This window comes from Gopherus evgoodei, chromosome 1 (genome assembly GCF_007399415.2).
Source record: "Gopherus evgoodei ecotype Sinaloan lineage chromosome 1, rGopEvg1_v1.p, whole genome shotgun sequence".
Lineage (NCBI taxonomy): Eukaryota > Metazoa > Chordata > Testudines > Testudinidae > Gopherus > Gopherus evgoodei.
This window is the reverse complement of record NC_044322.1, coordinates 290,377,279-290,402,703: the sequence shown is the minus strand read 5'-3', so window position 1 is coordinate 290,402,703 and position 25,425 is coordinate 290,377,279. Positions and strand designations below refer to the sequence as shown.

At 40.7% G+C, this 25,425-nt stretch overlaps 1 protein-coding gene across 4 annotated transcripts in view; it reads left to right on the top strand.

The window, feature by feature from the left end:
- METTL25 (methyltransferase like 25) overlaps nucleotides 1-25,425 on the top strand; it is a 127,311-nt gene that overhangs the window by 81,129 nt on the left and 20,757 nt on the right. For 3 of the 4 annotated variants that reach the window (XM_030548617.1, XM_030548616.1, XM_030548618.1), the window contains 4 exons: nucleotides 15,288-15,382; nucleotides 18,483-18,512; nucleotides 20,912-20,985; nucleotides 25,332-25,425. In XM_030548617.1, the coding sequence (XP_030404477.1) occupies nucleotides 15,288-15,382; nucleotides 18,483-18,512; nucleotides 20,912-20,985; nucleotides 25,332-25,425 (293 nt within the window). Of the gene's footprint in view, nucleotides 1-15,287; nucleotides 15,383-18,482; nucleotides 18,513-20,911; nucleotides 20,986-25,222; nucleotides 25,306-25,331 lie in introns of those variants that run through there. The other variant, XM_030548619.1, reaches the window with a different exon arrangement.

Below are 25,425 nucleotides of genomic sequence, written 5' to 3'. Positions count from 1 at the left end.
GCCTAACATTACACATAAAGCCTGTGGCAGAGAGAAGATTAGAACCAAAACCTCATAACTCTGAAGACCAGGTTTCTAGACCCCCTTTGTCCTGTCCCCCCTTCCCCCGCCCCAGGTGTCATTGACCTCTGTATGACCCTGGGCAGGTCACTTCATCTTTCATTGGCTTTGTTTCCCCTCCCACCTCTTTTCTATCTTGTATATTTGGATTGTAAACTCCTGAGTCAGGGGCTATATTTCATAATGTGTTTGTACAGAGCCTAGGGCAACAGGGTCCCAATATTAATTGGGCCTGTAGACCTTACTGTAACATCTATATAATAAAAACTGATGATTTGGTGTTAGCACACCTTCACTTAGCGCTTTCTTTAGTGTTTTTATCTATAAGTAGCAAGAACAAGACAGAAGGAAAGAAAAAGTGAGGGAGGAGAAAGGGAAACAAAAGAATACTATGTACAATTGTCATATGACTCATGCTGCTGTTGTTTCTGTAGGGTATTTTAATCTATACTTCTAGGAATGCTCACCATATTTCTTCAAAGAAAGCAAACCTCAGGTTACACAGAAGGAAACACTCTCAAGACTCTTTAAATCATGCAGTTTTGTTATATGATAGAAATGAAATTGGTCGTTTGCTGTACACTTTTGCTGTTTTTCTAACAACTTTAAAAATTAAAATAGGAATCAGGGAATAGATTTGTTTATTTTTACCCCTTCTGTTATGGCTGGTTTTATCTTAACCACTAATATATCATGAACCACCCAAGCTTGAAAATGATTTTTATGGTGGTTACCTCCCAGGTATTGGTCTTTGTAATTAAATAGCTGATGAGCAGATCTTAGTGCCAGCTTTGTGGATTCAGCTGTGTACAAGCGTTAGGTGCTATATCATGTTACTCTTCAGTATGTGACTTTGGCCAGAATCCCAAAGCCATCCCTGCCAATAAGTACGTGATTAATACGGAGCTTTTTTGACGTGCTTGGCAGTCCTTGTACAATTACCTCACATTGACAGCTGTATCTGATCTTCAGTCAGTTGTGTGTTTTCTGCAGGCTTTCAACTTATTTTATTTTTGTCTTGGAGTATTTTATAGCTGACCAGAAGTGGTTAGAAATGGAGTCTTAAAATATTCTTGCTGCTGCTGCTGCTGCTGCTTTTTTTTTTTTTTGGTTTTATTTGCACTTCATTATTTTTGTGGCCAAAGAAAGAGATTGTAAATGCTCATGTACATTGGATTTGTGTAGTAGAAAAATGTAATTGAAGTGTAAACAAAATGAATAAGTAACTGATCTCAAGGTTCTGTACACTTTGAACGTGAGGAAATGAAAACATCCGTTTCAAGGAATCCCTTGAAAGATATCTCCCCTCCTTCCCAATCCACCACCACCACCATTTGTCCCAAATAAAATAATATATAAATGATGGTAGAGAGCTCTGTCTTGCAAGATGACTCCAACTCTAAGTCAGTCTTCACTGACTTTTGACAAAAGCAAAACAATACCTAATTATCTTTGGGTAGGACTTTCTCTTTTATTATCCAGACCCAGCATATAGTTTGGTCAACAAGTTCAATAGCAATTTTCTTTGTCAATATCTGCAGCGCATTTGTGATTATTAGTATTTACTTATAAAGCAGCACAGGTCTACATGGTGATTTTGATCAGAATTTCATACCATAACTTAATTTATTATTTCACTGTGACTTTTTAGCTATATAAATAAGGCCAGAGGTTTAGACAGACTGTGTGTGTGTTAATGTGGATGGTGGAGGAGACACTGGCTAATAATTAGAGTTCTATTTGGATTCTTGTTGTTTAAAGGGACATTGTTAACCCCAAAAAATCACATTCTATCTGAAAACCATATACCCAACATTGTTACAAATAACTACTAAGGTGCTAGAAACTCAGCTGATGTCAGTTTGTATAGTTCTTCTTCAAGTGCTTGCTCATGTCAATTCCATTGTGGATGTGCACACGCCCATGTGTGTGGCTGTCGGAGACTTTTGCCTTAGTGGTACTCGTAGAGCTAGCTGTGGCATCCTCTGGAGTGCCGCTCTCATGGCACAGTATATCAGGCGCTGCTGGTCCTGCACCTTCAGTTCCATCTTACTGCCCACGGTGGTCTATTGGAGCACCTCTGTCCCTTGCTTCGCAAGTGGTTGGTGGTTTCTCGTCTAGTTTAGCCTTGTGCTTTACCTACCTGTAAATAGTCTTAATCATTGTTAGATAGTTGTTAAGTACCCATTAAGTGTTTAGATAGTGTCCCAGTGGGGACTTTGCCCCCGGTGGGGCATGCCTCACTTTCCACAAAGAGAGAGCAACATATGTCTCAAGGCCCTCCTGATCGTAGAATTGTAGAATGTCAGGGTGGGAAAGATCCTCAGGAGGTCATCTAGTCCAACCCCCTGCTCAAAGCAGGACCAATCCCCAACTAAATCAATGAAGGCTGCGTTGCACCCAGCTTTGGAGGCAGTGCGGCCCGAATCGGAACCCAGCACTTCAGCTTCGGTGCGTAACACATCTCTGGCATCAGGGTCCTTCCAGCACTGATCCCCAGCACTGATGTCGAAGAAAAAGACTAAGAAGATGGTGGCACCGGCCAAGCCCAACCAAGGGGCTCTGGGCAAAGGACCCTGCTCGGTCCTCATGCCCACTCCGGAACTGCTTAAGGGCTCGGGCATGGGGAGTTTCTCTCCCCGTAAAGACGCACCACCAACTCCAGGGAGCAGTAAAGGGCTTTGGCCGATGGTATAGCTGACCTCCTCCGAGGGCCCAGCACCAGAAGAACTGAAAGCATCTCCTCTGCATCCAATACCACGTTTGGCAAAGGAATCAACTGTGGCTCCCCATGAGGGCAAGCCCACCGGCAAGGCCTCACACAAGATAGGTGAGCACCAATGGTCTCTGGAGCCAAGCCAGAGCCCTAGGTCACCATGTTCTTAGTCTCCATGCCGACCAAAGTCTCTGGCCCGTTGTTACAAGCTGTCAGCACCGTGCTCCCGATCCTGAAGCTCACTTAGGCATCATTGATCTCCCAGAACCAGTCTTCATCCCACTGTCAGTCGCTGTTGCCAAGAATCTACAGCCCCACCCCGATAGCCAGAGGGAGATGACTTCTTGAGCTCGGAGGCACAGTTCAGCCCCTTGCCCAGACAACGTGATTGGGTTCCAAAGGGCACGTCAGCAGCATCAGCACCGGCTTGGCAGCAGAGCCAGTGGCTGACCCAATGGCCATGTTTAAATGCATGGGGCATTCCTAACATGTCGGTAACCCACTCCCGCGAGTCCTTGGTTGCTGCATGAGACAGACCGCAGGCGGTGCCCCCAGTAGTGCAGCACTGGCCTTGGTGCAGGATGTCCTAGCGACTGCCTTGGGTGAGGAGCCGGTACCCATCCCTGGCAGGTGAGGACACCTCCGGACCTCCCTCAGTCGTCTAATCATCCTACACCTCCCTGGACGAGGCAGTGGAAGGGCCTTCTAGGGCTAGCCCACCGGACGATTTCCATGAGCATCAGGCACTGCTCCGCAAGGTGGCAGCTAACTTGGGTCATGCTCCTGGTACACAAAGGAGTCTTGAATATTGCCAAAACCATCTGGCAAACCCCGTCCTCCAATCCCCCACACACACCTAAAAAAGGGCAGAAAAGAAATACTTAATTCCCATGAAAGGGCTCGAGTACTTATCCACTCATCCACCACTGGGATTATTGGTTGTGTCGGCAGCCAATGAATGGGACAGACGGGCTCACCACTGCTACCCCTAAGAACAAAGAGGTGAAGCAACTGGATTTGTTCAGCTGAAAGATTTATGTTATATCCAGCCTCTAGTTTCGGGTGGTGAACCATCAGGCCCTTCTGGGCTGCTACAATTTTTACTTTTGGGACTCTCGCCACAAGTTGAAGGACTCTGTGTCCCAGAAGGTGGCCCAGGAGTCCACGACCATGGTGGATGAAGGAACCACAGCGGCCCAGTCCTCCCTCCAGATGGCTTGAGACTCGGCTGATTCAGCTGCCCAAGTGATCGACTTGGTAGTGGTCATGAGGCACAGTTTCTGGCTTCAAACCGCCGGCCCAAGAGATACAGGCCTCCATCCAGGACATTCCATTTGATGGGGTTGGCCCGTTCTCCAATGAAATGGATGCGTGTCTGCACGGCCAAAAGGACACTAGGGCGACCCTCCACTCCCTGGGGATACACACACCTCAGTCATCCAGGCAGCCATTCCAGTCTCTTCTGCCACGTAGGCAGTGGCAGCCTTGACAGGGGCCTACGAGGAAAAGGGACACTGGGTTCAACCGCCACCACCCTTCGTTGTTCTGATCTCCTGCGCAGCCTGACCCAGTGAAACATCAGGGAGGCCAGAAGCACTCATTTTGAGGGTGCGTTCAGAGCAACAAACTAGCCAACTGCCCAGTCTCACTCTCACTCTTTCCTCGACCGCTTTTTCCCTTACCGCTCAGCCTGGTCACGGGTTATCTTGGAGCATTGGGTCCTGAACATAGTGGCTCAGGGCTAGACCCTGCAATTTTTGAGGCCCCCTTCCCACCCACCCCTTTCCCTGTCCCTCTTCAAGGACCCTTTTCCCGAGCAGCTCCTTGTTCAGGAAGTTGAGAACCTTCTCAGTCTGGGGGCCATGAAGGAGGTTCCTTGGGATATGCAAGGAAGAGGATTCTACTCCTGCTCCTTCCTAATCCCAAAGGCAAAAGTGATGCTCAGACCTATCCTGGACCTGCGGGGCCTCAACAAGTCTCTCATGAAGTCGAAGTTCTGCATGGTATCATTGGCCTCCATCAGCCCTTCTCTGGATCTGGGGGACTGGGACACCACTCTCAACTTAAAAGACGCTTACTTTCATGTCTCTATCTTCCTGGGACAAAGACGTTTCTTGCGCTTTATAATGGCAGAGAACCACTTTCAGTTTACAGCGCTGCCCTTTGGCCTGTTCTCTACCCCCCAGGGCATTCACAAACTGCATGGCGCCGGTAGGGGTTTATCTCGAGGGGGTCCAGATCTTCCCATATCTCAATGATTGGCTCATCAAGGGCAAGTCTCTGGAGCAGGTCCAGAGGAGCCTCAGTCTGGTGCGGTCCACCTGCAGCAATCTGGGTCTCCTAATAAACATGGAAAAGTCCACGTTAACGCCGGTTCAATGCATAGAGTTCATTGGCGCAGTTTTCGACTCCATGAGACCCAGGGCCTTCCTGCCAGAAGCAAGCTTTCAAGCCATGTCGGACTTGGTCGGCCACATACAGAACCAACCACTCATCATGACCCACAGGTGCCTGCGACTATTGGGCCACATACCCTTGTGCACCTACATAGTAAGCCATGCCCAGCTTTCTCTGAGGCCCCTACAAGTGCGACTGACTTCGGTCTACATTCCCAGCAGGCACCCCTTGGACCGAGTGGTCACGGTGCTGAGCCATGTCCTCTCGTCTCTAGACTGGTGGCAGGATACCAGGTTGGTGCTTCAGGGAGTCCCTTTCGCAACTCCCTTGCCCTTGCTCACCTTGGTCTCGGACACATCAGACCTGGGCTGGGGAGCCCATCTGAACGAGCTCAACACCCAGGGTCATTGGCTGCAACACGGCCTGGCCCTTCATATCAATGTCAGGGAGCTCAGAGTAGTTTTCCGGGCATGCCAGGCTTTCTTCCCCCCCCGAAAGGCAAGGTGGTTCAGGTCCCAACGGACAATACTGCCGCAATGTACTACATCAACAGGCAGGGCAGCTCCAGGTCTTCAGCTCTTTGTTGGGAAGCTCTCAGCCTCTGGGACTTTTGTATGCGACGTGCCATTCATTTGGTGGCCTCCCACCTGCCCGGAGCCAAGAACATCCTGGTGGATCACGTCAGCAGCATCTTCTCATCTCGCCTCATTGCTGTCCTCTGTCAAATTACACCTGGTGGCCATCTTGGCTTTCCATCTCATTTCACGGCAGGTCGATCTTCGCCCATTCCATGACAGCATGGTTCCTGAAAGGTCTGAAGCACCTTTACCCACATGTCCAGGACCCGGTCCCTCCTTGGGACCTGAACCTTGTGCAGTCCAGGCTCACGTGGCCCACCCTTTGAGACCCTGGCTTCCTGTTCCCTTCTGCTTCTCTCCTGCTTCTCTCTTTTTTGGTCATTATAACCTTGGCCCACAGGGTTTCCTAGATCAGGGTCCCCTTATGTGGTCTTCTATTAAGACAAGGTACAGCTGCGTCTGCACCTGGCCTTTCTGCCCAAGATCGTTTCCCAGTTCCATACTGGTCAGGACATATATCTTCCGGTCTTCTGCCCAAAGCCTCATACTACAGATGAGAAACACAGGCTGCATACCATGGACGTCAGGCAGGCACTTGCCTTCTACATAGAGAGTGGATTCTGCTTGTGAGTTAGCTACAATGGAATAGACATGAGCAAGCGCTCAAAGAAGAAAAACGGTTACCGACCTTTTTGTAACTTGTTCTTCGAGATGTGTTGCTCATGTCCATTGCATTACCCACCCTCCTGCTCCACTGTCGGAGTTGTCAGCAAGAAGGAACTGAGAGGGTGCCACAGCCAGCCCTACTGGTACTGCTAAGGCAAAAGTCTCTGATGGCCATACACGTGGGCACACCCTCACCTACAATGGAATGGACATGAGCAACGCATCTCAAAGAACAACTGTTACAAAAAGGTGGGAAACTGTTTTTTCCATGAACATAAAGAATCTGGTCCAAGAGTTTTTATGTTTCCAGTTTCTACACTGTGTCCTAGACTGAAGAAGAAGAGTAAGTTGGGAATTTAGACTCAATAAATACATTGGGAAGCACAAATGCAGAATTTGGGGTGGAAGGAATTGGTGAAAACTGAGACATTGGAAGGAAATGGACAGGAGCTCTGGAGCTTGAATATCAAAAGAAAAAATGGGCATGAGGTGTGGGTTTTGTAATGTGTATATATAACATCAAAATATTTTTAAAAATGCCACCTTTCAGGAATAACAATGCACACAACATATGTTAAACAATATTACATAGAAGTAGCATTGCACATTGGTCAATATTTGTTGCATTGTACATTTATAAAGTTACAGGAGTCAATCAGTTTCACCAAATGCTGTTTCTTAAGCAATGGAAGGGGAAAGGTGCTATAAGCATATAGAACACACTAGATGAGGTCACTGTGTTGGTCCATGTGAACTAGATAGTACCAAGAGGAATCAACAACACTAATTCTATTTATAGCAAGACCAGTATAAAACCAAGTGGCAAAAATGGAGAAAGATAAATCCAATTTGGAATCAGATTTTTATTTTATTATTTTCAATGGCAATCTTGGTAAGATAGCCAAGTTTAAAGTGTCAGTGTCACTTAAAATGCTTCCAGACTATACAATCTCTGGGTTTAGTAATATTATAGTTATGTCAGTGCTAAATTAGAATGAGCTTTCTTTCTCTTCAAGTTGTACTCATGCCAAAACACTTTAAGAGACTGATATTTCACAACACTTCAGTAACAAATTGCCTCAGCCAAGGTAAAGGTTAAAAATGATATAAATGACAGTTGTTTTCCTTTGGAGAGTATAATTTCTGAAACAAAATGCAATCCTGAGTAGAGTTGGCAGTTCGGTCTGTACATTAAAAGGTTATTTCTGCCTTCTGTTTGTCACATACTATATACAAACTGATGGACTCAGTCACTAGAAAATAAATCACAGTTCACCTCCATCCATTTTTAGTTATGTATGTATTGGAGTAGCTTAATGCCTTAAAAATAGGATGAGAAGAAAAAGGCCATCAGCAATTTGAATGAAACAAGTATCCTCTATGTTTATAGTACGTTGCATAGTGTAATAACTGATTTGTGTTGACTATCTGTCAGAGATATGAAGAAAAAGAATAGTGTTCCAAACCAGAATTTATAAATTATCTGCATGTTATTGAAAACAGTAAAACCAAAAATCGGATTTGTACTCTTTAAAATAAACCATTGGTGATTTGGATAGTCATTGTCTTGCCACCCAGTATGAATTGTGTTTGCTATAGTGAGTAGTATTTAGTGTTAAACAAATTAGAATGAGTCTGTAAGAAAAGTTTTGTAAAAAAAAATTGACTTCATTAGGGACTATTTGCGTAGTAATAAACCATTCTGTTTCAGAAGTTGCAAAGGAAAACTTGTGAATATGTTTCTATGCATAACACTTGAGAATCACTGGGAACTAAAAAGAAAGAAAACATTTTAATAAATGCAAATGAATCTTCAAACACACTGGGTCAGGTAGGGTGACCAGATGTCCCAATTTTATAGAGACAGTCCTGATATTTGGGGCTTTTTCTTATATAGAGTCCTATTACCCTCCACTCCCATCCCGATATTTTGCACTTGCTATCTGGTCACCCTAGGGTCAGGAAATAAACAAGAAACTATAATACACTGTGGAACTTTCTCGGCTAAAGGAATAAAATATAGAGGCCTTGATCCTTCACTGCTTTGCAGTTTTCGGAGTCATTTATGCGTGTGCAAAGTTAATTTAAAATGTTACCAGACTAGAAGGGTGGTATTTTACACTCACTCTGCACAGTATAAAATTCTATACAAGGTATAGCACAGAACACAGAAGAGTGAGGCCCACTGTTTTCCTATACATTGATCCAAACAATACACTGAACTGGGTAAAATTGACAACATTAGTACCCATCCTCTTTAAACGTTTTTCTGTGGCCTATTCCACATATATGAATGGAATAACAAATACAAGAAAAGGCTACTGAGGACTTCCCAAACTAAAAAAATCCTTTGCTCTTACATGCATTGCCAAATATTTTTTTTTCCATAAGCACCAAAAGAAGCAGTAAATAGGGTATGTTTAGTGTTCCATACCATGGCCACGTGAAATAAGTTGCACTATTTTCTATTCACACATATTTGTTCTGGTTAGTTGTACAATTCTAGTTTAGCCATGAAATGCTGACCAAACAAATCAGCATGAGGGACCTATGCAGTGGAATGGAGAGTTTTGACAAGGGTGAGTGTTAAGCTCTTTTCCCCCATTACAACATGCTGAAAGAATTAAAACTTCTTATGAGGGTGGGGGTAGTTGACAAAAATCCAAAAATATATATTTTTTCTGGATAATACTTCTTGCTTAATCGAATCATCAGTGACATTTTATATAAGTCCAACATCCACTTGCATCTTCCTTTTTCCCTACTGGGAGCAGTTAAGTAAAGGAAAAGAATTCCATCAACTACAAATGAAGCTGACAGAGAATATAAAATGGACATTCCAAATGTAAGTGCTAAGGTAGGTGCAATGCTACAAAAACTGTAGGCAGAGTAGCTGGAGTTAAAATCTCTCTGCAAAAGCTTACAGAATAGTAGTTGAAAACAGATTGTCAGCCTCTAGAAGACCATAAAACCAGAATTACAAAATCAAGATCAGATAACAGTAAACACACAACCTTCATGAGAAAATTAATGCATTATGAAATAATCCAGATGCAATAATATTAATGTACGTAACTACTAGTTGGTTTCTCAGAAGAGATGGGAGGACATAATTCAATGTACTTTGAACAAATTCATTCTTACAAAACTCTTAAAGACTTTTTTCCGTGTTCAGTTAATAATAGTTTTTCCCCTTGTGGGTGGTTACTAGCTAGCCCATAGAAATAAACAGAATGGAGAATTAGCTAATTCCAATAATTGCTTTTAAAAAGTACTCCATAAACACACCAATGTTACCTCCATTTTATCTGCATTTAGAAGTAGGACTTATGCTTTTTGGCAATAAGAAAGGGTTGTTTTCATCACAGTACATCAGAATGCTTTACCTGCCCTGACATTGTGCATTTTTGCATAATCAATGCCTTGATTTGTGTTGTTGGACCATTGATCTGGATGTTCGCTAATTTACATCTGATATGTGTCTTTTGCGCAATGCATAGTCTGTAACACATGGAGAATAGTGACATGCATCTTGGAACCGGTCGAACATCCCTTAATTTTATTTGCTTAGGTCATGATTTACCAAATTGTTCTATTCAGTATTAGGTACATATGTAGGGACCATTAAAATCAGTGGGACTTAAAGCATGTGCTCAGGTACCTTACAGAACTGGGGGCCTTGTGCTCATGTTGTGGGATGGCATGCTTCAGTTCTGTTATACCTCAAGGAGCCCTTCCTCTGTATATTGAGTGGTATTAGAAATGCACAGTGGCCTATGAAGAGCCGATAAACCTCAATAGAATAGAATTGAGCTGAATGTGAAACGTTAGCTCTTTTGACAGCAGCTCCTTTCGGTATGCTCTTTCTGGCTATTCCCTCTGCTACGTATGTGCTGTGGGATCTTTGTAAATTGTTAGCCTACACGTCAGGATATATCTGCTTCATTAACAGTGAATGGGGTTACACTCCACTTCAGCTTTTATTCAGTGCTTCATCCCATTACCTAGAATTACTCACTTTATGTGAAGTTGTATAGAGAGAAGAGTTCTGCCTGATCGACATCCCTTTAATGAATTGTAAGATGTCTTGTTAGTTGCTTCCTATACAATAGACTGGCTCTTTTATAATTATATTCTGTACAATGATTTGCTATACAATCTTTCATAATGTATCCATAAAGTATTCCTGAATGTTTTCAGGATTTATATATCAATATTTATTGAACTTCCAATTCAGGATTCTGTTGGAGTGGTTTCTGAGATCCAAACTTGCTTTTTCTTAGAGACCAGACCTGCTCATTCAAACTATAATTATCCTTGTTTTTAAAGGACATTTCACTGCAAAATAATTTAAAATGGGTAGGCAACCTATGGCATGGGTGCCGAAGGCGGTACACAAGCTGATTTTCAGTGGCACTCACACTGCCCGGGTCCTGGCCATCAGTCCGGGGGGATCTGCATTTTAATTTAATTTTAAATGAAGCTTCTTAAACATTTTAAAAACCTTATTTACTTTATATACAACAGTAGTTTAGTTATATATTAAAGACTTATAGAAAGAGACCTTCTAAAAAGGTTAAAATGTATTACTGGCACGCGAAACCTTAAATTAGAGTGAATAAATGAAGACTCAGCACACCACTTCTGAAGGTTGTCGACCCCTCATTTAAAAGAAACCTCATATAACTTTTAAAATAACTGTAAACATGACTTTTAAATCTGAATCAACTCAGTCTCCCTTCTACTTCCTGCAGTTTTGAGGGTAAAAATAATGCTGGTTAGAGATCTCACCTGTGAACAATCAGGTAATTAGACATTGTGTAATGTTACTAGTGCCTACAAATAATGGCAGGCACAAAAAGGGTGTCCAGGTTTTGAAAATGATCATATAAATAGATGCTTAATACAGGCTTATCTATCTGCTGAATTGTTTTAAACACCCACAGTAAGCTTGAGAGTGTACAGGACGGGAGAAGATACTTAAAACCTGCCCCAAGGAGCTTACATTTTAAATACACTTGCAAAATAAATCTTATTGGGAGATCTAGAAGAAAGTTCAGTATTAGAGCATTATTTTTCCTCACTGCTCATTTCAGTATCAAGAGTGGATGACAGCACTTTTACTAATTATTTTGTTCACAGAAAATAAAAATGTTTTAGATTAATTTATCAGTGGTGCAGTACATAAATGTTAGACTAGCCAGGTTGTATCATTTTTAACTTGTATGAGTGATGTGTGTCCCAGAGTGGGATAATGAGAAGACACTCACAGAGTAGACAAGAAAATGAAAATTCCGTGATTAAAACCCACTATTTCTTTTCAGAGCTTGCCAATTTTTGTTTGAAATATTTATAAACATTCATATAGAGAGTCTCATTATTGCATACCAAACAATAAAACTGTAACAGTTATTGTTTTCTTTGCAAAAATGTATTTGACAGAATCTTAACTACCACTTTAGCATAAATAATCTGCCAATTTTTTCTCTGATGCAGCCAATAGTTACAGCAGTGATTACACTGACCTGAATGATTTTATATACAATATTATCTTGAAACTGTTTTTGTGAATACTTTCTGGGATCCTAAAGACATAGTCTCAGACATGAACCTTCATTTTGTCATGGTAAATTCAGTTAGTCCAGTAACCAAACAAACCTTTCCACAGGGTACTGAACTTCAGGATAATTCCCAATTTTACCCACATAAATAGCATGCAGATCCATTCTATTCTGGAGCCTAACTAAATATCTATCTAAGAAACCCACCACTGTGTTTATAGATTTTCATGTTATGGTAGTCATTCTTCATATTTTTATGACATAATCCATCAGACAGTTTCAAAGCACGTTATGCACATTAATGAATTAAGTCTCAGAGCACTTTTGTGTGATAGTAATATTATTAACCTATTTCTGTGTTATAGAATCATATATTCCAAGGCCTGAAGGGACTATTGTGATAATCTAGTCTGACCAACTGTATAACATCGGTCATAGAACTTCCCCAAAATAATTCTTAGAGCAGATCTTTCAGAAAAACATCCACCCGTTTTTAAAATTGTCAGTGATGAAGAATCCACCACAGCTCATGATAAATTGTTCCAATAGTTAATTACTCTCACTGTTAAAAAATATACTCCTTATTTCCAATCTGAATTTTAATTTACAGCTATTGGATTGTGTTCTACCATTCTCTGCTAGACTGAAGAGCCCATTATTAAATATTTGTTCCCCATAAAAATACTTACAGACTATAATCTATCACCCCTTAACTTTCTCTTTTGTTATGCTAAATAGATTGAGCTCTTTGAATCTACAATATGACAGGTTTTCTAATCCTCATATCATTCTGATGACTCTCCTCTGAACCGTTTCCAGTTTATCCACATCTTTCTTGAATTGTGGATGCCAGACCTGGACACTCTTTCAGCAGTGGTTGCACATGCCAAATACAGACATAAAATAACCTCTCTACTCCTCCTCGAGATTCCCCTGTTTATGCAGCCAAAGATTGCATTAGCCCTTTCAGCCACAACATCACACTGGAAGCTCATGTTCAGCTGATTATCCACCACAGTCCTCAAATCTTGTTAAGTTTGCCGTTCAGTCTGTTTCGTGACATAGCGGGGAGTGGAGCCTTGATCTCCTGATTCAGAGTTAGATACTTTAATCGCTAGACCATGTTTCTGTAAAGCTAATTAGGATATTGGAGATAGTGACTAATTTTAAAGTTAATACATTCATAAAATCACATCTGAATTTTTCCTTCATATAAAACCACACATTTACAGTCCCCTTCACTTAAAGTAATTCACAAAAAGCAGAATTTGGGTGAGGAACGATAGGATACATTCTGCGCTCAGTAGTGACAAAAATATATGGAAATATATGTCACAACAGATTACACCTTTGCTGTTATTCTGAGATTAGGAGCACTATGACCGGGACTGCAAACAAAGATTATGACTAGAGATCAGATAAATTATCTTAAACATAGCCCTACTATTCTCTCCCTGTACATAAGACTCCATTGGGTATATCAACACTCCAGTTACGAGGTGTGATTCCCAACCCAAGTAAACAGACTAGTGCCAGCGCTGCTTGAGCTAGCATGCTAAAAATAACTGTGAACATTGCAGCATCACTGGGGGCTCAAGCTAGCCATGAGTCCAAGCCCACCTGACATCTTAGCCCAGGGGTTGGCAACTTCTGGCATGCAGCTTGCCAGGGTAAGCACTCTGGCAGGCTGGGCCAGTTTGTTTACCTGCCGAATTGGCAGGTTTGGCCAACTGCAGCTCCCACTGGCTGCGGTTTGCTATCCCAAGCCAATGGGGGTGGCGGGAAGTGGCGCGGGCGAGTGATGTGCTGGCCGCAGCTTCTTGCCACCCCCATTGGCCTGGGACGGCGAAGTGCAGACAGTTGGAGCCGCAATCGGCCAAACCTGCTGGGGTGCTTACCCTGGGGAGCTGTGTGGCAGAGGTTGCAGACCCCGTCTTAGCCTGAGCTGCCACCAGTGCCACAATGTCTACACTGCTATTTTTAGCATGCTAGCTCCAGCAGGGCTGGCATAAGTCTGTCTCCCCATGCTGGGAATCATACTTCCCAGATGCAATGTAGACACACCCTGGTAAGGCAAAGGCTTCCGTTGGTCTTTTTTCTCCAAATATCATCTTAATATTTTAGGGAGCTCCTCTTTTTAATCCCCTGGTTGCCCTTCACTAGCTGCATTCTCTAATTCTTAGAGCTTCCACTGTTAGTCTGTTGGTCTGGGATCTTTTTATCCTTTATCAATTTTGGTCTCCTTTTTCTGTCTGCTAGGTCTTTGAAAAGAGTTGTGCATGAAAGTTTGTAACCCATTCTTTGAATGCATGTAACTTTTTATAATAAATCTGAAGACTTTTGTATTTCCACTGCCCTCTTTTTAACCTCTTCTGCTTAATTAATCTTAAAATATTTCAAAGCCATCTTTCTAAGTTGAAATGCCAAGATCCTATCCCACTTGTTTTCATTTTTAAGTATTAAAATCACATTCAGAATGATTTAAACAGTCAGTTGACATCAAAGTGTTTTTTAAAGAAAACGTAGCAGAATTTTTCATGCACACGGGTAGTATTCATAATGTTGCCAGTTTAGGTGTCCCCGTGTTGCATTAGGATTAAGCATTAATTTAGGAGCATTGTTGTCTCTTGAAACATTAATAAGATTGAACCAAACTCAGTCGCAGTCAGTGATGTAAATGCTCTGGTGTTTTGAAGAAGCAGCAAAAGCATTTGCAGCTGGTTCTTTCTGGAAAACAAGCATAATGGCTAACAATAAAACAGGCCGTCAGGACTTTAGTAAACAAGCACACATTCTGTAATGACTTGCCAAAATATTGTTTAAAATTGTTTACTGTAGAAGAAAAGCCCAGCAGTAAGTGATACATATGTCCTGCTACATTGACGGGCTGCCTAACTCAGCATCTTGGGATGATTGTCAATGTGTGGGTTGCCAGAATGAATTACAAACACTTTTGTCATCTCTGAAGAAAGAAAGAAAGAAAGAAAGAAAGAAAGAAAGAAAGAAAGAAAGAAAGAAAGAAAGAAAGAAAGAAACTGCAGAGAATTTACTTATTCACTTGGGTAGATCTTAGAAGAATAGTTTTGGAAAATGTGAAGATTTCAAAAATAGAGCCTAAAGCAAAAACATCTGTTGTTGAGAAAATACCTTTTTTCATAACACTAGTATGCTTTCTGTTATTGGATAGGAATAACAGTTACACAGCTCTGCTCTTATTCTCCAACTACTGTTTGTCTTTCTCAATAGATGATTTACTTTAAGAGAAGAACAATTTAATAAAGTAACACACTATTTTTCTCTCATCTGCAGATTGCTCTCTGGGATTGTGGGGATTTCCCATGTGCCGGTATTTAAAGGAAGAGGGCTGGTGCTGTGGTCGCAATGCCAGAATGTCAGCGTGCTTAGTATGGTTCTTTTTTCTTTTTATTCTTTTTTTCCCTACTGGAAGTTTTATCCAGATGTTATAGAATTCATTGTTTTTGGCTTGTAATCCTAGAGCTATGACTTAAATACCAGACTGTACAGAATAACATCATTAATGTTGTATGCATGATAAATTATAGGTAAAAAAAAAATTTATTAACCTTCCAACTTCATACATTTTATATTTGCTGAGGGCAGGAAACAATGAAGGTAGACAAAAAATATTTTTAAAATGACCAAAAAGGCCACAATTTTGAATTGAATTTAAACAAAATAATCTTTCAGGGCAATAGGTCATGGCAGTGATTTAAAAGGGATAGTATTACTTCTACCATCACTGACTCCCAAAAAGGTTCATTGTTCATAACACTCAATGTCCTAACTGTACAAGACCATAAACAGGCCTTTCTAACCCCAAAACTAGAGTAGGCCTACACACTTATACAAGCCTTTACACCAGGAAATCATCTCACATTGCACCAAGAGACAGAGTGCTCCTATGTGCTCATTTTACATCAGCACAGGATGATGGATTGATGCTTAATCTGAGGATAAGGGCATGACCCTAAATCTTCAACTACTGCAGCATTAGGAAAACTCTTATCTCTAGTCTCTGTTTATTTTTAATCCCTTTTCCCAGAATGCACCACAACTGATGCTGTTAGCCTCAATTTCAGCTGCTCACTCACACAGATACCTGCCAAAAATCAACGCAGGCCCATATGTCAAGGTTAAAGAGATCAGAGCTAACATTAGAGATCTTAAGACTGAAACATGTCAGGACAATTATACAGGATGCTTTCACCCCTAACTGTGACATCCTCAACAAACTGCATGAAACATTTCAAGTGCTTAAAGATATGGACCAAAATGTAAATTCTAGAACCTCAGTATGTTACCCTAAAACCCTTCAGTAAGCCCACCCAAAATGTTTTTGCCATCTTCTGTTGGCCCAGTAATATATCCATTATACCCTAGATCAATTGTCATATTGGCCCATTCCTTTCCGTACAGAATTTCCATTTCCCACTCTTTCTTAGGGATTCTCCCATTGGTGTAAGTAATCAACCTCCCTGAGAAGCAGTAGCTAGGCTGACGTAGAATTGTCTACACAGGGACTTAGGTTGTCTTTACTCCGCTCAGGGGATGTGGATTTTTCACACCCCTGACTGATGTAGTTAAACATACCTAAATTTTCTTGTGTAGATTAGGCCTTATTAGTGAGAGACGAAGTAAGCTCAGGCTGCCTTTTGACAAGGATAGAATAATCTATTTCAGAGGCAAACAAGCAGCTGGAGATGCCTGTGGTCACACAGAGCAATTTATTTTTTGCACCCAGTGCACTTAACTTACCAGAAAAAAGATCAGCATGTTTCCTTTTCCAAACTTTCTCCTTTAAATTATTGGAAAGGTGAATACCAGGAAGTTCTCCTCTGCCCATAGCTGCTATTACTGTGCCAGAGATTCTCTCAAGAACATGCGTGGTGAGGGCTTATCATTTCATCCCATAGGCCAAGGGAATAAGCAGGCAGAGCAGTGCAGTTAGAGCACTATTCCCTCTGTAGGGAGTGACCCAGCTAGGGTTCCCTGGGAGCTTGTAGTGCACTATTAACTATCCCATTGTTGATACTTGCATAGCAGTTCCCATTTGTTGAACTACAGGAGACCAAAGACGCCACAGGGACTGGTTTAGAGTCCTGCCTGAGAACTCATATCCACATCCAGAGCACTCATTGGTCTGTGCTAGCATGCTAAACAGCTGGCTTTAACTGAGCTGTGCCTCAGCATCACTTGATTCTGTTGTGGCCTCCATTGGCATATTTGCATGAAGAGCGGCCTCTCTCTGGCTGATGTTAGTCATTGGTATTCACTAGCATGCTGTGAGTAATAGTGAATTACAGGAGTAGCCAACAGTATCTTACCAGGGGAATCATGCAGCAGCAGGAAAATTTCCAGCTTGGATAGTAGTAACACTGCCCTCCTTTCTAGCTGGGTTACTCATTCACCTCTGATGGTGACACAGAGACTTGTGGGTTGTGGAGGGTCACTACTCTGCAGCTAGAAGTAGGGCAAAGGTCAGCAGTGACCACAAGGCATACCTGCCATAGCCAATTATTCATTGGAAGTAAAGAAGGGAAATAGCTTTTGTGTAGTGTAAATCGCACCTGCTACTCTATAAAAGCTGGGGAAGGGAGAACTGCAGCTACTTGGAGTGCAGCTGAAGGGAAGTCCTGGGTGCAGGTTGGCAGATAGGTGAGCTCTGGGACAAGGGAGTGGAGTGGGTGATAGAGAGAGGAACTATGCTGGGGATTTGGGGTATAGGGATGGTATGAGGAGTACTCTGTGAGGTATTTATTTATTATATTGTGGCAGTGCCACAGAAGGTGTTCACTGCATGTTTATCTTTGGTTGCACAGAGCATTTTACTCTTCGGTTGTAATTCCTATAAGTACTATATCTTTCCAACTGTAGAAAAATCTTCCATCCATTTCATATATTTTCTTAATTCTTTGTCACCTTAGATCATAAAAATCAAATACTCTCACATCATCAGGATTTATGGGCTGAAAAATCTTTTTTAAAGGATCTACATGACATTTTTAACTGCAGTCTCTCTAAAGTTTTTATTTTGTTTAAGTACTGGAAGTGGAAAATGAACATTTGTGTAGTCACTAGAGACTTAAAAAGATATTTTAATGTTTTGTGCATTAAATTAAAGGATTATTTAAACTTTACATTATAATATCTAAAGTGAGAGTTTTTATGCTTATACTTGTATAGGAATATAGCTAAGAAAAAATAAATTTCTTTTTTCCTTAGTGCTCTCAAAAATTGAAGAGGAGATATATAAATATAGACACTCATTCTGTTATCATTGCTTGTCCTATAAATAAACCCTAAATAACAGAAGTGAACTGATTAACAACCTCTAATGGTTTTAACACTCTTAAGTGTACAAGCTCATGTTATATCACATAATTAATCTTGTAAAATGTCATTTCCACCAGGCTTTATACAATGTGATTATAAAATGCCCCAATAAAGAATAAACATAGCAGTTTAATTTCTTCACTTTTAAAGGCTTTGGAACGAGTTGCGGTCAGCCAAGTGGTAAGTAATGTTGTTTATTTTAACCCTTCTAATGACAAAACTGTTTTCTCTTTCTGAATACTTTTCATACATGACCTTCTCCTGAACTTGTGACTTAGTGGGTTCTAAAACACTACAATTAACAGAATATAAATCAAAGTCAAAGTGATATCATGTTTCAGCACCACAGAATTGCATTTTTATTGCCTTGTCTGCACATAGTGATGCTAAAGTATCTATTTTCTTCAGACAATTAAAAGTCAGCTAACATATATTTTATAGAAAGTACAGTTTTAATATAGTTGAAAATACCTTATTTTAATAGTAAACTATTTTATGCTTAATCATGCTGGTTAATATTCTTCACTTAATCCAAAAGTGCTTCTTTAACAAATTAACGTATAAAATTACCTTTCCAAACTCTGGGTGCTTTCTTACACAGACTGATCCAACAGAGGCTCCGGGCCCAGTGCAGATCATCTTTAGAGAATGGACTGACTCCTTTATTCTGAAGAACCACAATGTTTTTGGGTCTAGCAACGTGGTCACTAGGAGTAAGGAGTTAGTTCAGGCTCTTCCCAACACATTAAATTTTGGTAATTTCTGCAGAGATTTCCAACAATAATGCCACTTGTGGTGTTTTTGAGGCAAAAACATGTCCACAAGGAAATAATATGAAACTGCAAAAATATTGTTCATAAAATACTATGGGAACAGTGAGAAAAGTTGTTTTTATTTTAATAAAGGACGCAGAGCAGAACTTCAGGTACATCTAACTTTTAAAACAAGTTGAACAGTAGTAAACTAATTTCTGTTATTGAAACAAAAATGACAGTGGAAGATAGCCTCATGTATTTTAAGAATGTTTTATTATTTATATAGCAAGTCAATTATGAAAGCTCCTAAAAACATGTAAAAGGCCTTGAACACACAACTTTTAATTAGGTTAACAAACAGTTACTGACATACCTGGCTTTCTGGAATCACATTCCATGGTTAAAATTTGGTTAGTAACTAGAGACATTTAACCGTGTTTTGCCCCACCAGAAGCCTGGTACTTGGTTGTATTCCTAAATCTGGTACAGCACACTGCAGACAAAACTCCTAAACCTCTTATCATCCCAGAATTCACCATTGGGTCCATATTTGCTCAAGAAGCAGATACAAAGTCAGCACAGGAGCATGATTGGTGTGGATCAGACTGCTAGCCTGAGACCTCCAAAAGCCTGAGATCAAATTAACATAATATTTTACTTTAAATTGCATGCTCATAAGCTGTTTGAAAATTGAAATGTGAAGACTAGGATGAGTGTGAATTTTTAGTAGTTTTTTCACTGAAAAATATTTATTTGTAACTGCATTTTTATTTGGCTATAATTTATGGACAGATATTGGATAACGTAAAAGCAGAAGCTATGTAATATTTTTCACTATAGTATAAGTAATCTACCATCATGTAACCACAAATACAAAAGGCAAATCCCAGATGTCTTCCTAATCTTGCAGGGTAGTGACCAGTAACTTTTTCACTTAGTACTACTGTTGTAGGAGATAGAAAGGTACTGTGATGAGAATTTCTGTATGATTTATTGCAGCAGCTTGCTTCTGGCGGGAATATAGCACTTGTCTCGTTTTTTAAATCCCTGTCTAAATTCTGTTCTCTGAGTACTTTAAATCATGATTGTGTAATTTATCATTTTTTTTGTGTATGCACACTAACTGTACAAGTATTTAATAGACTAGATTTACAGGCCAACTTATCCCCATTGTAAGCCCGTTGACTGCAGTGGTTTTACACAGGAGATGCATTTGGCACTACATTTTTAACTGACAAGCATTAACTTTTCTTAAGTAAACACATCTTTCATACCTAAAGGCATGAAGTTTTAAATGCATTGCACTGTTTTTATAAGCACAGTACTTTCTGCATGGATATCAGTGTTTCAGGGAACCAAGATAAAGTAGCTATAAATAAGAAAATGTTATGACACAGGTAGTATGTTTTCCTTTTGCTTCTTATTTTATTCATTGAACCAGACTCTGCTCTGAAGTTTGATTGTGCAATTTTGGAATAACTCCATTAACTGCAATAGAGTTCCCTGGGTTTACAAAGGAAGATCAGAATTTGGCCCATCTTCCTTTCTTTTTCTATAATCCCTATCCCTCCACCCACTTCCTATCAAACTCTGCAGTTTGCTGTGTTTGTTTTTTCTCACAATTATGGTTATGATATTGTCTGAGTCATTTTAACTTGCAAACAGGAAAATTAGTAAATTGTCCTCTCAACCAGGTTAATAAGACTGGTTTGAAAGAATACAAACCAGCAATTAGGTAAGGCAGCCAACACCATTCTAGTTACGCTGGTCTTGATTTTGATGCCAACTTTGTATTCCTGCTGTTCTTTGCTTTCTTTTTTCCAGCTGCCTACAGAATCATTGTTTTATCGAGCTGTTCTACAGGTTATTATAGAGGAATGTTACGGTGTCATCAAAAGGTATGAGATTCGGAGACTAAGGCCTAATTCTGCCTCCCTTACTCTGCAAGTTGTAACTATTAGCATAAGAGTTGCAGAATGAGGCCCTATATTCTGTCTGTATCTGTTTGTACTATGAATGCAGTCAATAAATAATACAAGGCTCTTTCATTTGCTCTGAATCCATATGCAGAGGATATCATCCATGCAGAGCTCTTGCCCTTCCAGCGTTGCAGAGGCATTAGCCCTGTCCTTGGCACTGGACATGTAGGCAACTGTGGCAAATTCACTAAAAAGCCTAGTGAGGGGTGAGTTTGGTGGCTCCCATTATGGGAGGGAGCATACAGGACAGGGTGGATCAGATCCTGCAAGATTTATGGCCCCCCATGGGACTTCCAAGATGGGCTGGAGGTCTTGCTGGATTTGACATAAAATCTGTAGCCATAAAAATAGCCCTGTGCTCAGGGTCACTTCCTGTTTTCCAATCTGTCCAGCGGTCGACTCACCCTCTCTCCCTTATGTAGGTTGCTGCTTTGGGGCTGGGAAGGAGTTTTTCCCAAACCACCAGATTGACTGAGGCTGGTTAGGTTTTTCACCTTCCTGACAGTGAAACCTAGGGGTTAGGGTTTTTGTACAACCGGAGGGCTGGGGTTCTCCCACACAGAGGGCACAGTTGGGACCTATGTGAGAGTTATTTAGTTGTTGCAACTTTTGACAGGTACCCCAGTGCAGGAACTAGCTGATTTAGGCTCCATATTTAAAAAACAATGGTAACATAATGAGCATCGCAACAACATCTCCTTACGAGATGGAAGCAACATGTCTAATCCCTTGGGGAGAAATGCAAACCAGGGGCTAGAACGCTACCCTGGGGGGATCTTGAAGCAGGGTGGGCGTTAAGATCGCCTCTTGCCTTAGCTCCCAAAGTGAGAGGGATGCTTATGGGTGGATGGAGGTGCCCAGAAAACCTCCTAGTGTGACGATTGACTCCCCTTGCGGTGAGAGCACCCCCAAGAACTAGCAAAGGAACAATGCACTGGGCTTTATCTCAGTGGTAACCTTGAACATAATTTGACTAGTAAAGTTGAGGCCTGGTTAAACCCTCACCATGTATTCTTGCCTTCTTCCATGTGGTGAGCACACCACTACAGCTTTGAGCTATACAGACAGCATCTGAGAGTGCTTCTTCATCATAGATCTCATAGTCAGCTACTGATTTAAGGCCTGTCAGTGCATATTTAGTTGAGCAGCAGGGAGTCTAAGAGCCAGTGTGGACACACAGGGCCAATGGCAAATTGTCTTTGGCATTTGGGTTGGGAGCATAGCTTTTTCTGTCGATGGGCAACATCCAAACAGAAGAATTTCTTCCTTTGCTTGACATTATGTATAATAAAACTACACAGAAGATTTAGCAGAACAAACCATGAGAACTAGGTTGTAAAAACTGAAAGTATGGGCTAGACCAGTATATGTTATCTATTAAAGTAAAGGTAACATGAGGGAAGTAATAAAGATTACAGTTTTGAAATTAAAAGAGTTTTAGGCCCAGTTTTAAGCTTGCTAATGTTAGATGTCTCCAGTTTTGATGAAGTAGCTGGAATTTTCTCTGTCTCGGTGAAGCCTTGTGGGACCAGTTCAGCAGTTTTTAAGATGTCAGGTTCCTTATCCAATAACACTTAAAAAGCAATTTAAGACAATTAAAAGAATGAATTATGATGCCTTGAGTCATTAAGTGCCCATTCTGACTTTTTAGAGCTTCATTTATTCAGTATATATCTTTCTTGTTACAACTATGCTGCTTCTGATTTGTAGGACAGATACACTAAATGCATATTTTTTTCCAAAGAATCTTTTAAATGCATAGCCATTAAGTAGTCTTCGGACTGCATTGGCCCAAAGGTTTTACTGCATTAGAATAATAAAAAATACAGTCACAGGAATTTCCTATTTCCCTAAAAATAAAATAAAATAAAATTGAAAGTTGACTGACACAAAGAACTTGGAGCCTGACCCAAAGCCCAGTGATATCAAGGGTCTTTCTGTCAACTTCAATAGGCTTTGAATAGGCCTACAGTTGAAAAGAATAGGCTTTCTATGAGTTTCCAGTAAAATAGTTTTTAAGACAATATACCTGTCAAGGTGTCCTACAGTGACTCACGAGCATGAGTACCAACCTCAGGACAGACTGTTAAGAGGCAGGGCACAAACCCCAAATTAGTTTTATGTTCTATACTTAGATTTCACCAACTGAGCATCAAGGGCAAACTCTGCAAGTATTAGTTTAACCAGGGAGACACAGACAGTCCCCTTGGGCACTCCAATCTACCTTGTCATCTAAGCAAGCTTGCTTTTGTGATAGATGGTCTCTACAGCAAAAATCACAATAATGTTCAGGTTGCTCCCTGTCCCAAAGGACCGGTCACCTACCTGAACTCAGTTGCACCTTAGATCTCACACCAAAGACAATGCTCTGTAATAAGCTCTATAATAAACTATCTAAAGATTTGTTAATTAGGAAAAGGAAATAGAGTTATTTACAAGGTTAAACCAGGTAAACATACATACACAAAGAAGTTACAATCTTAAGTTTCAAAAGATAATAGAAGCGTCTATACTAAACAAGCTCTATTTGTTCCTTGAGGTAACCCAGGCTAAACAGTGGGGACCTCTTGCTTATGCTGAGAAAACCTTGCCCTTGAGAGTCCAAGCAGGACAGAGATACAGTGTCTCCTTATCAGGGATTTTTATTCACCTTTCTCTTCTGAACTGCCAGCTCAGCCGATGGGAGGAATTTGTTTGCACATCTCCTCTTCGTGGTAGGGATTGGGAGACAGGGAGAGCAATTAACCAAGTCTTTTGTCCTCTGATGTTCCACAAGAGTTCATCTGATGTCAAGCAGTCTTCTGTGTTGGGCAGGACCTAACGCCTTCTTTTGGAAGCCAGCATTTCACACTAAGGGCACTCTTCACTGGCTTGTGTAGTCACGGCACAGCCCTGGGAGAGCTCTAAAAAAAAAACTGTCTCCAAGAGGGGCATAGCTACCAGTTCTGGGAGTGCGGCTCCCAGCACCAGTGCACTGTCTATGCTGGCACATTACAGCGCTGAAACTTGCAGCGCTTAGGAGGGTGTTTTTTCACACCCCTGAGAGAGAAAGTTGCAGCACTGTAAAGGGCCAGTGTAGACAAGCCCTTATTCAGGTCCCTTTCCTGTCTGGTGATTTACACAATTGCAGAGATATACAATTCAAATACTCAAATACTATCTTAAGATATGTGATACAGATGTTATAAGGGAGATTAATGCATACAGCAACTTAAAAGCATTCAATAAAGTATAAATACTAAGCACACTTTTATGATGCTAATACTTATTTTAACAGTACTGACACACAGGTGAGCCAGATTATTTCCAGCTATGTGTTTGGTAGTATGAAAGTAAGGCATAGGGATCTTGGCATGAATTGGCACCTGGTTTGCTAGTGTTATAATACCTAACTAATATTTTATGGAAAATCTGTTTGTGCATAAATAATACATTGTAGAGAATGTGAATAGCTAATGTCTTTGGAAATATGATTCTTACAGTAGAAGACTACCAAGGTCAGTGAGACCTGGAGCTGTGTGTGTAGGTGATGGCTATGAAACTTAATTCAGACTGAGGGCTGACAAAACATATTTATACATTTTTTTCCTAAGGTATTTCAAACAGAGATTACATGTAATTTGCTAATGTGAGTGCATCTTCTGTTTGCCTTCTGGTACTTTTTGTGCATTGCTTTACCACTTTGCCTCAACCAGTTCAAATATTGGGCAAGTTTCTGAAGAGGCACCCCAAATTGTAAATCTGGAAAATTCAGACATTGCCTATTTGAAATGAGAATCACATGCTACACATGCATCTAGGAGAGAAATCTGCAAGGCATAAATAAGATCAGAATCACTTAACTTACTACGTGATCCCTGGATTGACAGTTAGCATTGAAGAAGTTCTGCTTTCATAAACATTGAATTCTTGCTAATATTGTCACGTGAGGCACTGCAAATGGACACTGTGTGATACATCCAATACAATAAAAACAGTGTTAGGAGAGGAATAGAAATAAAAAATATCGCCTTCACCTCATTCATAATTTCAGGTATTCGCAAGTAATAATATTTTTTGTCTAAAAAGGTCTTTGGGTATTGGTTAGCTTGCTTTGATGTATTTTTAGATAAAAGAAAAAGTAAAATTGAAATAAATTATTATTCTAACTTCACAGAATATCCTATTGTATATGTTTTTAATGGATCTGAGATTTATGAAACAATAATATGGAACTTCCGTGTGGTAAGGAAATTAAAAGAATAACCTCAATACTACATTTGCAGTGATCGGCATGTTGGTAAAATTTTCTCCAAGTCTTCCTCTTTCGTGGATTATGTCAGAAAGTCTCTGAAGAAGCTTGAACTAGATGAGTCAAAG